The 13030-nt window shown below is 41.7% G+C and overlaps 1 protein-coding gene across 2 annotated transcripts in view; it reads right to left on the reverse strand.

Moving 5' to 3' along the window:
* The window catches only part of PRKDC (protein kinase, DNA-activated, catalytic subunit), a 2139921-nt gene that overhangs the window by 2097926 nt on the left and 28965 nt on the right, over nucleotides 1-13030 (reverse strand). For both annotated transcript variants that reach the window (XM_069220133.1, XM_069220131.1), the window contains exons 4-5: nucleotides 4891-4965; nucleotides 4617-4725 (exon numbers count right to left, since the gene is read on the reverse strand). In XM_069220133.1, the coding sequence (XP_069076234.1) occupies nucleotides 4617-4725; nucleotides 4891-4965 (184 nt within the window). The remainder of the gene's footprint in view (nucleotides 1-4616; nucleotides 4726-4890; nucleotides 4966-13030) is intronic.

Below are 13030 nucleotides of genomic sequence, written 5' to 3' on the forward strand. Positions count from 1 at the left end.
TTGCCTGATAGTGTGTTTAGACTGTAGTTCACTGGGATCCTGCTAAACAGGACCACAGTGTCTGTGCCCTCTCCTCTAAATGTAGTTGCTGGTAAACGTTTTACAACCACAACTGACATACTGGTGCACATATGCAAGTCCTTAGTATATGGCACTTGGGTACCCAGGGCATTGGTACACCAGGGGTCCCCTATGGGCTGCAGCATGTATTGTGCCACCCATGAGAGCCCATGCAAACTGTGTCTGCAGGCATGCCATTGCCTTATATCCTGGTCACTGCACTTAGAGACTATAAGTCACCCCTCTGGTAGGCCCTTCAGCTCACGGGCCGGGTGCATGCCCCTCAGTGTAACTGTATCCTTTCATGAGCAGGGTAACCCTATAAACCCCAGACTCCATTCCCTGGGCTTTGTAAGTGTGGGTAAGCCATCTTAAGGTGTGTAGTGGACACTGGTCTACAGGAGTGGTCTAACTACATAATGGCTTCTCCAAATCTAGGCCTGTTTGGTATCAAAACATGTTGGAATCAAGCAACTACACCAATTTCAGTGCTGGCTGCATGATACCCTGTACTTTCTAGTTTCCTTAGAGGATCCCTGGTGCTGCCTGTGCAGCCTTACGTGGTTTGGCTGTGACACCACGCTGCTGCTGACCCCAGACACTGTTCTGCCCTCCAGCCTGTGAGCCTCACTCAGGCAGGAGGCGGCAGAACAAAGAATTTCCTTCAATGGAGAGGTGTGATCACCTCTACCTCTGTATTAGGTGTTTAAGGGCTGGGGTGGCCTCTAAGCGCCACCAGACTGCTTTGAAAGGAACATTTGGTGCCTTCCTTGCATAATCCGGTTTGCACCAGTTCAGAAACTCCTGGCACAAAAGTGCACAAAGGACAGGGGATTGACCACCCCATCTGCCCAGCTCCCACCCTAGGGAGGTCACAGAGCTCTGTCAGGTGGCCACTTGCTTCTGCCATCTTGAAAAAAAGATGGGCAGAGGCCCCTGGAAGTATATATCTGGTTAGGCCAAGATTATGTCATCCCTGACCCCTCTCTGATAGGTGGGTCACTTCAGAGAGTGGCCAACCCCCTTTGGGGTTACTTAAGGGTTCCCCAGAGGGTGGGTCCTCAGATTCATCGAGCAAGACTCTACAAGGAACACTCTGCAAGACATCTTCTGCTCCTGGCCATGGGAACCGCTGCTGATCTGCTTTGGAACCAAAACATGTCTGCTTCTGGTGAGAAGGCTCCCACTGCAACATTGTTTCGCCAGATCCAGCAAAAATTCTGCAACATCCAAGGCTGTGGGTCACAACGACTCTGTTTGCACCTGGAAGCACAAATGAATCTCCCTTGAAGTAAAAGGAGTCACTCCCCTGCATCTGCAGGCACCTCAAGACAACGTTGAACGGCTGGTGGGGTCTGCCATCCCACAGACATCAATAGGCTCTGCATCACAGGTGGTGGGTCTGTGGCCTTCTCTGGGTCCTGCTACTCTCCTGACCAACTTGGGAGACTGTGGGCCCCTCCTCCCTCCACTGGACTGAAACCCCTGTGCACTGTGACTGTTGCTCTTGCCAAGGAATTGTTGACTCTTCCTCCAAGCTATCTTTAGGTGCCAAGAAGCCCTGGTCTCCAGCACTCTGCAACTCAAAGATCAACCCCAGTCCTGTAACTTGGGACTCCCTGTGCTCATCGTCTCTGGGTCACTAGAGGCAGCTCCAAAGGCCTTTGCTCGTCTTCCTGTGTGCCTCGGGCCAACCATGACTCCCCCTCCTGGGTAGAGACCCCTGGACCCCAAAACTCTGCAAATCTATCTTCAGCTCCTGCTTGCATTTGCCAGTGCTTGTTGGTGACCTAGCAGGTCACTGACCCTCCTGCAATCCGGCGACCGTCGAGGGACTGCTTGTAGGTGACTCCTAGGATCTTCTGGATCCCGCAGCTGGACTTCTTCCTCCACTGACTTGCAGGAAATTCACCTCTAGGAGGGCAGGCATTGCCACTTGCACCACCTGGGCAAACTGAGGGTTCAGGGCTCTGTCCCCTTTTCAGGTCCTCCATGACCAGAATCCGTTCCTGGGTTCCACAGGCCTGGTCCACGGATCGTGACAGCAGCTGGACAAACCGAGGCTTCCACTGACTTCAGAGAGAGTCTCTTCCCTCCTCTGCATCCGGGTACCCTGGTATAGGTATTGCTGCCTTTTGGTTATCTCCCAGACCTCAACCTTCCCCTATTTCGTTATTTCCTCAGGGTCCACTGGGAAGGGTCCTGAAACACACAAACTCCAACCCCTACTTCCCTGTGTTAGTCTATGGGACGACTGAGTGGGTAGCTGCTTGGCTCCTGGTTGCTAGGGACACTGCCCGTACTTACTTCTGGTGTTTTCATCTGCCCCTAGCTAACCACCACACTTACCTTGGTTGGGTCCACTATTTCGCATTCCACTTAGTTAGTACATGGTATGGCCCCCTGATAGGGCCCTGTATATTTTACGCTATTTCTGCTCGTTATTCTGTGTGTATATTAGATGTAGATATCACCAAAGGAAGATATACAAATGCTAGTCTAGTAGTTAGTGCTGAAATAAAGAATCCTTTGTTTTTACCTCACTTGTGTGGTTCTTTCTTGTGAGTGAGTTACTGTCTGACTATGTGGTACTGCAAGTGCTTTACATTCCTCCTGAATAATCTTTAGCTGCTCACCTCAGCTACCCCTAGAGAGCATTTACTATCTAGACACCTATTCACTATCACTAAGTGCTGCCTGGACTCACTATAGGGTGCCACACCATAGGTGTGCACCATAAACTGAGCCAGCCTCCTACAGTCGACATTAAAACAATAAATGCTAGCTCAGAACCCTAATCGCTGGGTTGTAGGCTAAGAGGGACATGCATACACATGTGGTGGGACTTCCCATAGGTTCAACTACTTTGGATACAGGTTCTGGGGATCATCAAGGAGAATATGGTAAAGCCAACAATACCCCTGGCAGTCTTGTTTGATCTGGTGGATGATGACGGTGATGTGCCCTCTCTCCTGGTCCACTGACAAACTACTAACTCAATTACTGCCGGCAGCTCAGACGGTGGTGGCCCAAAGATAGCTGCATCCCACGCCTCTGTTAATGGGTATGTGGCGGACCAGGTTGTGGAATATCCATGCAATGTTAGGTCTCTCAGCCACAATTACAGCTATATCATCTCAGTAGGATAAGATATTGACCCCCTCGACACATGTCAAAAGAGACATAAGGTTACCCAGACCACCCAGAGTTGGTGAGATTGGTTGAGGATTGGGGAACGGACCTAGGATTTGGATTAACATTCTGTGGTTTTGCACAGGGACACCTAGAAATAATGGTCCAATTATCCCGAAGCTCACTTCATCATTTCACTATTTGGAAAGTGTTTATACAATGTGAGATCCACATGTAAGATGTTGCAACTTGAATTGTCTGGAATAATTTAACAGTGCCTATAACCACATATTATTCAGTGTATCAACAGCATGTTCTAGCCAAATAAAAAAGTTTAAATATAGTTATTATAAAAGGAATAAAAGGACTGCCCTGCTGTCTGAAACAGAAATATTGGACCCGCTGGTCTTGAACCCAGGACCCCAGCAATGACTCCAAGAAGGATCAGTTGGCTGACAAACAGTTTTAGCTACAGAGACACAAGTTTCCAGAGGCCGCCCTGCAACTGCCCTCCTACATGCTAAGCTCACAAACACCAACTGGACCTACCCGACCCTGCCCTCTGCTGGAGCGAGGCTTTTCTCCCAAGAGATGCCTCCCTAGGTCCTGGACCCTTTGCAGGTTGGAGATGTACACTCTGACATCAAAGTGCAACAACTGGACTCCAGATGAAAATCCAGAGGTTCTGGCCTCCTTGCATCAAAAAAGAACCAACCTTGGTCTCCTCATGAACACAACCAGACTTCACCAAGGCCAATGGAGGACCTGCATCTTTCTGCTGATGCTACCTTCCTGACTACAGAATCCAAACTTCACCAGCATAACCACGCCGCGCGTCCTGCCAATGACCGCATCGTCAACACGAATCTCCAACTGAGGTTCCTCATGTGGACATGGATTGAGTTACAAGGTGAATTTTCCACTGCAACAAACCTAGGCCCTCTATCCAACCCGCTCTCTACTGTGGTCAGCCTGAACTTTTGACTTCTACCCCACCCATCACAATGAGATAACTGCAATTGGTGCTTTGTGCTTCTTGGCACTATTTTTACCTAAAAGTTTAAAACTTCATAACTTCAATTCTACTCTTTGGATTTCTGTTGTTTTGTTGTGTCACTTTATTTTTTTAAATGTACTCTACTTCTCTAAATTAGTTTGGGACTTTTTTGTGTTGTGTTTTCACTTCATTACTGTCTAAGTGCTGAATAAATACTTTACACATTACTTCTAAGTTAAGCCTGACTGCTTTTGTTTCTAGATATCAGAGGATTAAGCACAGGTTTATTCAGTGACTTTTGTAGTTCACCCTGACCAGGAATGTGTTTAATACTTGAGTTGGGCCCTCACCCCCCTCAAATAAAAACCCAATTTCTTACAACTGTATTACACAATTTCGAAAGAGGAGAGGGTAATTCATCTCTCACCTGTGTCAGGTACTTTAGTCTTTGCAGCCAGTTCACCATAGAATCTTTTAAATATGTCTCCAACTTTAAATTCTTCAATCACAGCATGATTCTTTAAACAACGGAGCACCTGCAAGAACAGTGAGATGCACAGCATTTGCAAATCTGAATTAGCCATCTTTTGGAATCTAAGCATCTCCAAGTTCCTACTAGTGTGATAAGCATAATATTACATCATACAAATATATTCTGCTAATGAAAAAAAAAATCGAATAGGAAGCTAGCCAAACTCTACCTTGATCAGAAGCTCCAGTGCTGGGACTTTACATTTTGCTGCCTTGTCTTTCATATAAATCACAATACACTTGTCCTACATTTAAGAAACAGCAAAATGATTAGATTGATGCCTGCAGACATGAAAATGCACAATAATGTTTATCAGAAGAAAATGTGCTCCTAGATGGAATAAACTATTGTAAAGCAGGAAACAACATACTTCTAACATACTGCACCGAAATTATGTAAGAATCACAAAACAGATCAGATTTAAAACATATCTTTTACTAACAGTCAAGAAAGGAATAACTTCCTTACTGTCCCCTTTCACGCCATTGTGGGGGGGGAGAGGGAGGGAGACTGAAATCACAGTGGTCTCGACAGGGTCACATATCAAAAACGAATAGATAATGAATGCAAAAAAAATTAAAAAAATTAAAACTTACCAATGCTTTGGCCATGACACTGTAAAATCATTTGAACAATTACAAGAGGAATTTGACCTTCCAAAATCGAAACATTTTTGCTACATGCAATTGTGCCACTGGCTTCTTACTCCTGGAATTAAACAGGGAGCAAGTAGAAACCAGACTACCTTTGAGAAATACAAACTGGCTAGTATGGGAGAAAAAGCACTCCACCTTCGGAATCTATGAAATGCCTAATTCCAGAGAGGAATTCTGATTCCAAAAGTATTGGGAAAAAGAAATACAGATAAAGTTAGGTGAGGAACAATAGGAGGCTATACTCACTTAAACAAATAATTTGTATACCAGGGGGGGGATGGGGGGGGAATAGGGGCAGAAGCGAGAGAGAGAAACAGCGAGAGAGAGAGAGAGATACTGTACAGATGGCACCACACTCCAGCGATGTTAGCGTGGATGGGTCACAGAAAAAGTTCAGGATTTTGGAGAGAATGTGAAGTCGATGGTCCTTTAACACATATCTTCTGGTCTTATCCATGGATAACACAGTTTTGCGACTCAGTGCTAGCAACAATATATAAAACATCACAGACTGGCACGGTGTCCTGAGGTTATATTATTAGGGTGACCGGTTATGCACATCTATCCACTCTATGGGTAAGAAGCGTCAGCTCATCTCTCACTTGCTGTTGGCAGAAAAAAAGTGATCCTATTGCTGTGGGGTCGTCAGATGCCGCCCTCCCCAACCCCACAGAGAACAAATGGATTGAAAGACTTTGGGGTTATTTGGAATAAGAATGTGTTTAAACCTAAACCATTTTCCATTAAATTATCAAATCTATTCACAGCAGAGGGGTGTGCAATTTCTTCCGGTTGACAGCATCAATTAAATGGTCAGGTAACAGACCTAGGCAGTTCACCTAGCTTTCCTCTCCCCACCATCTTTATCTACAGGTACGTTTAACCGAACTCTAACACCATGAAGGTAAGATAAATCTGCGGGTGAAACTATTTTAAAAAAGCTGTCCCAATTCTTTTTGAGCTGTCAGTATCTGAATACACACTAGAATCTGTGCTGTAACCTGGGTTAAAACACACATATCCATAGAAACACATTAAACAATGCTACTATAGATGCAGTAAATCTGATGTTGAATAACGTCTAAAGGATAACTTCCTGAGTTCTAACAGTTATATTGTCCTGCCTTTGATTTGTTAACCTAACTCAGAGACTAAAGGTTTCAGCTCCTTTATACAGCTGCCCCATTCTGCCATTTTTTGCTTTTGTACCTGAATGCACCAATATTTTTCAAGTCAAAACAAAGTTTATTTCAGATTTCTTGATACAAAAAACTTACACCTTACTTATATTATAAAAAGTACAAACACCATTAAAACCATATCAATATCAGATCAAATTATCATACAAACATTGTTAAAAAAATGTATCTTAACTACAGGATAATATACATCAATCGTACATTTACAAAAAGGCAGTCATGTTAAGTGTAACAGAAACAGTTTATATATGTGTAGTATATTTCTCTCTCTTCATTTGTATTTGTTGTTGTTTTGCTTTGTATTTGTTGTTTTATTTTAAATTAAATTTATGGTAGGTGTATTACTTCGTATGCTCTGCTCCCCCTGCTGCTTCTAGTATTGGATGATCTATAATGTGGTATTAAGTAGTTGAGGACTGAAGAAGCAGCTTGGAGGTGTGGCTGGAGTTTTCTGTAACTGCAACTGGAAGAATAAAGAAATCATAAGAAGCTACTTCTGTCTCATGAGGATTTTCTTCATCATCTTTAAAGGAGTTACTTCACATTGGCGACGATTGGTGACTGAACGGATCCCATTTTTCACCTAAGGAACTCCAGCTCATCTCTGTACGGTCAAACTGTAAGGTATTTTTAGTTTGACCTGCGTGATATTTATTCGTTTGTGTTTTAATGTTTTTATCTTTTTTAAAATACTCAGCTGTAACTTTGTGACCTTTTCTTTTAAACGTAGCGCCGCTGCCTTTCTTGTTATTTTTGGAAACCCGCACCGGCTTCGGCACGGTTTCATTGTTTACAGCGTCCTCGTTGCCTTAGCTACGCATTCTTCGCAGTCTCCGCTGCCGAGCGGACCCTTGCATACCTCGTCTCATAGCAACGAGAGCAACGAGCATACTCTCGCCACACGCTCTCGACAGTGACAAACTTCGGACGAAGACCTAAATCTAATTGCTGCGCAGTGCGGACAAGCATTTTTGTATTCCTTATACTGGATTTACATATTAAACTGTTTTTGTCAAGTGTGCAACGTTAAAAGTGCAACATTAGCACTCACAGTGGACAGCATTACTGAAACATAAAATAAACACGTAGAAGAAAAGTATTTTTTTTTTTCTTCCTCTCTGTTTTTTTTCCATCGCATAATTTCCATGAGAATTGAACCACTCTACTGTGAGCATGCAGGAAAACTGACATGATTACTGAAACAGACACTTTGAAGAAGTCAGATATAGCCCATGCAACAGTTCCCACAGTGCATTCGTATTCGAAGGTGAAATATTTTGTGGCATACGTGAAATGTTTTGTGGCACATTCGGATATCTGGTTTGAGTGGAATTAAACTAAACTTTATTGGAAGTTCAATTCTTACTGATCTGAATTTTTTTTTACTTATTGTTTTCCTCCATTTTTTTTTTTCCTTTATTTTGGTCACTTAAAAGTACCTGAGTATAATTTTTTTTTCTCTTTTGCCTTCTTTCCTTGTCAACAATGCAGAACATTTCTCCGCCACCATTTTTTCTTTCAATACCGGGTGACCCACCCATTCCTTGGTACAAATGGAAGAAAGTTTTCCTTACATACATACGAGTTTGTAGAGATCATTTATCGGCTGAAAAAAAGACATCGCTACTGCAGCATTGTTTGGTTGCTGAGGGACAAGAAATTTTAGAGACTCTACCATCTATCAGTTACCCTGAAGGAGCGGACAGAGAATCTTCCTTAAATGAGTTTGAGCTGACATTGTTTAAATTGGGCAGGCATTACTTACCTAAGATTTCTATTATACTTCAGAGGTATTACTTTGGGAGGTGTAAACAAGGGGATTCTGAGATTATTGAAGACTTTGTTACCAATCTGCGGAAATTAGCTGCACAGTGTAAATTTGGTGACAATTTGGATGAACAAATTTGTGATCAGGTCATGCTAGAATGCAAGAGTGACAAAGTAAGGGAAGCTTTGTGGTCTAAAGGTGATCCAACGTTGGAGGAAGTTTTAATTGTGGCCAAAGAGATTGAACATTCTGAATTTTGTATCGAAGATCTAAAGAAATCTAAGAATGTGGATACCATGGTGCATGTTTTAGATGCTAGAACTAAATCTAAGTAAAACACTAATGTAAAGGGAAAATTACTGTGTTTCAGGTGCAATTCACCGTCGCACTTGGCTAATAACAAAGTTTGTCCAGCTATTAATGCAGTATGCAACAAATGCGGAAAAAGGGGTCACTTTGATAAGTGTTGTAAGTCTTTGGGAAAGAAGGGTGTGAAAGTTAACAAAATTGTGTGCCGAGCGGGAGGAAGATTAACGCAGTTTCGTTCTTCAAATTGTTAATGATGTCAATTGCATTTCCAATCATCAATGTGTATATCCTTCAGATATAGTGGAGGTGGCTGGTGTCAACATCTCAATGATGATGGATTCTGGGGTGAAGTTGACTCTTGTCTCAGAATCCGATTATGTTAGACATTTTATGGGTAAAGTAATTCTTCACAAACCTGATATGACACCTTATGGTTATGGAGGTAAGCCCACTGAGCTAAAAGGCTACTTCAACGCGAACATTAATTTCAAGGGAAATGAAATTGTAGCCTAAGTTTATGTTCCTGTAGTAGGGGATACCATACTAAGCTGGCCTCATCAGAAGTTATTAGTAATCATATTAAATCCTAATTCAGTTCCTTAAGTACAAGTGCAAGAAATTACAAATTTAGGTGAGAATTTGATGTGTGAATTCCCTAGTGTTTTCAATAATGAGGTGGGATGCATCAAAGGGTATAAGCACCGTATTGTTCTGAAGAATAATTTCACGCCCAAAATATGTAAGGTTAGAAATATTCTGTTTAGTGTGCGGGATAAGGTTAAAGCGGAACTTCAGAGGCTTCTATCTCAGGGCATAATTGAGAAGGTGGAAGTGGCAGAATGGACTGCACCTATTGTGGTTGCTACGAAGAGCTCAGGGGAGATCAAATTGTGTGTGGACCTGAGAAACCTTAACAAAGTAGTTGTTGAAGATCGATTTCCCCTGCCAAATATATCCGAAATGGTTAGTTCTCTTGGGAATGCTAAGTTCTTCACCACTCTAGATCTTAGTTTAGCTTACCACCAGGTGCAGTTGTGTGAAGAGTCCAAACCCCTTACTTCTTTCATTACGCCATTTGGTGTATTCATGTTTAACAGGATGCCTTTTTGACTGTGTTCTGCAGCCTCTGTCTTTCAAAGGTTGATGGATGATAATTTAGGAGGCGCTGAGGGCGTGAAATTCTTCCAAGACGATGTTCTGATTTTCTCAGAAACATTTGAACAACATGAGGAATTAGTCAGAAAGGTGCTCAAAATATTTCAGTTGCAAGGCATTACGTTGAAAGGTGCTAAGTGTAGATTTTTCAAATCAGAGATATCGTATTTAGGTCATATCATGTCAAAGGATGGAGTTAAACCTAAACAGGATTTGGTGATGTCTATTTGTGAATTTAGCTGCCCCTGTGAGTAAGAATGATGTTCAAGTTTTCTTGGGAATGTCAGAATTTTATGCGAAGTTCATTCCTGACTTTGCTAAAAGAAGCTCTACCATAAGGAATCTTCTCAAGAAAGGTGTTGATTTTGTCTGGGATGTGGATTGTCAAACAGAGTTCGAGGATTTAAAACAAGCTTTGTCTGCGGCCCAATCTCTCAGCAGTTTCCAACCTGGTCTTCCTTGCTATCTTACAACAGATGCCTCGGAGAAAGGTTTAGGATGTGATCTTAAGCAGGTGAATGATGGTATGATCCATAATATAGCTTTTGCTTCACGTAGTCTGCGTGGAGCAGAAAGCAAGTACTCTACCATAGAAAAGGAAGCTTTGGAGATATTTTGGGCCATTAAAAGGTTTAGGCAGTTTCTTTGGGGAACTCAATTTGAAGTACAGACGGACCATAAACCTTTACGTGAAGTGTTTGAGAAGAAGGGATTGGATAACATTTCTTCTCAAATATGTAAGTGGGTTGTCGGCCTCCAAGATTTTCATTTTACAGTTACGTATGTACCTGGGTGTGATAACAGGGCTGCGGATTGCTTATCTAGGATGAGGATGAAGGATTTAGTTGAGAATGACTGAAAATTGTTGGTGGGTGGACGAAGAAGTAAAGGTTTGCAATGTAACTGACGGGTATGTTACAGAGGAAGAGTGGAAACTAGAGTTAGACAATGATGAGGAATTTTTTTAAAAAATCAAGAGCTTGCTGTCTGCTGGTGGGTCGCTTGGTAAAAATGTTGGGTTTGGTGAACAGTTTAAAAAAAAATTGGCATGAGCTTTCAATATGCAATGAATTAGTTGTAAGAGGCAGTAGATTGATACCACCCATAAAGTTGCGTGCGCGATTGATTGACCTTGCGCGCGACGGCCATCAGGGCATTTGTAAAACTAAAGAAAGAATGAGGAGTGTATATTGGTGGCCAGGAATGGATCTAGGAGGAGAGTTTGTGATTGTGTAGAGTGGCAGATAAAAGTTTAAAACTTAGGACTCAACCCATGTTTTTGAAAGAAATACCCAGAGAAGTGTGGGAGGAAATCTCCGTTGATATCATGGGTCCCATAAGTAGTGGTAATGCTTCTAGATATGTCATTGTTGTTATGGATGTACTGTCACGGTGGCCAGAAATAATGATCACTCCTGCAGTTACTTCGTCAATAGTAGTCCGGTTTTTATCAGAGGTGTTTGGAAGGGAAGGTAACCCAAAGTGTATTTTGTCCAACAGTGGTGTTCAATTTACATAGAGATTAATGAGTGACTCTTTGAACTCAAGAGGAATTGTTCACAAGAGGTGTGCTCTCTACCATCCTGAAACGAATGGAATGATAGAACGCTTCAACAGGACTTTGAAAGAGACTATTCAATTAGCGAGACAGTTGGGTGGAGATTGGGTGAGCATGGTTAGACGCAAGGTTGAGGATTAACGATTTACTCCCCATTCAAGCACTGGACAGTCTCTTTTTGTTATGTTCAAGAAACGTATTCCTCATACTAGAATAGATCCTCCATGGGTAAAAAATAAAATAAAAATATCTCAAAAACAATTTGAGTAAGAGTTGCAAAAGAAAATTGCTCTAGAAAAAGATTTGAAATGCCAAAAAGGAGAGAAAACGCATTTATGATATACGCAAGTCTGTGCAAGAAGTACATGTCAATGTGGGAGATTTTGTTAAAATCAAATTGCCAGGGAAAACAGGAGGTGGTCAGTCTCATTTTAGCAAAATTTTCAAAGTAGTTAAAGTGTTTCGTGGTGCGATTAAGGTTGATGATGGGCGTATTTGGAATTTAAATAGAGTTGTTAAACTAAGATAAACTGTTTTTTTTTTCCTTCCTCTCTTTGTTTTGTTTGTCATTATAAGAGGGAGGTAGTGTAGTATATGTCTCTCCCTTCATTTGTATTTGTTGTTGCTTTGCTTTGTATTTGTTGTTTTATTTTAAATTAAATTTATGTTAAGTGTATTACTTGGTATGCTCTGCTCCCCCCTGCTGCTTCTAGTATTGGATGATCTAGAATGTGGTATTAGCAGTTGAGGACTGAAGGAGCAGCCTGGAGGTGTGGCTGGAGTTTTCTGTAACTGCAACTGGAAGAATAAAGAAATCATAAGAAGCTACTTCTGTCTCATGAGGATTTTCTTCATCATCTTTAAAGGAGCTACTTCATTATGCCCCAGCAATAATACCCTTAACTGATCGATATAAAGTAAACTCAAAGCACAAATAAAGTATTTAAGCAAATAACTGTGCTAAAATAATTGCATACATGAAACATAATATAGTAAAACATAGTAATAGTAAAATCGTATGCATTACACACTTGTAAACAAACCGGGAACAAGCTGAAACATTACCTCTCTCATAATTTATTCACACATATACATACAGATCAACTGTGCAACACCAATGGGGCAAATATTCATAATTCCAATTTACTGTGCATGCCCCTGTTGGGATGGAGATGTCCCCTGCATGGTGCACAGTCATGAATCCAGCCGTGCATGCCCATGCAGACAGATAAATGGGGCAAAAAAATAAAATACAATTATTATTTTTTTTAAACACACACAAAGTGCTCCTTGGATTTTTGTGTAATCAAACAATGATAAAAGAGATTTGGCTGAGAAATAGAGATACTCAAGAGTAGATATATGAGGCAAGGGGTAGTATGCCAAGCCAAAAAAGAATATATATATAATATTAGCCATCAGTGGTTCTATATAAAGTATTGTTCAAATTGGGCACACACTCAAACAGGAGAAATGGATTTGTGATATTCCCTAACCGTGGGCTTCTTAATGACCATTTGTTTTCCAAATTTCTTAAGTCATTTTGATGGCCAGAGATGTACGTTAGTTAATAATATTTGGTGAAGACATGCCCCAGCCCAGCCTATTCTAGTCACTCCTGTGGCAGAGCTCCGCCAGGGTACACCTGTGCACAATGAGATCGA

The sequence above is a fragment of the Pleurodeles waltl genome, chromosome 2_2, assembly GCF_031143425.1.
Source record: "Pleurodeles waltl isolate 20211129_DDA chromosome 2_2, aPleWal1.hap1.20221129, whole genome shotgun sequence".
Lineage (NCBI taxonomy): Eukaryota > Metazoa > Chordata > Amphibia > Caudata > Salamandridae > Pleurodeles > Pleurodeles waltl.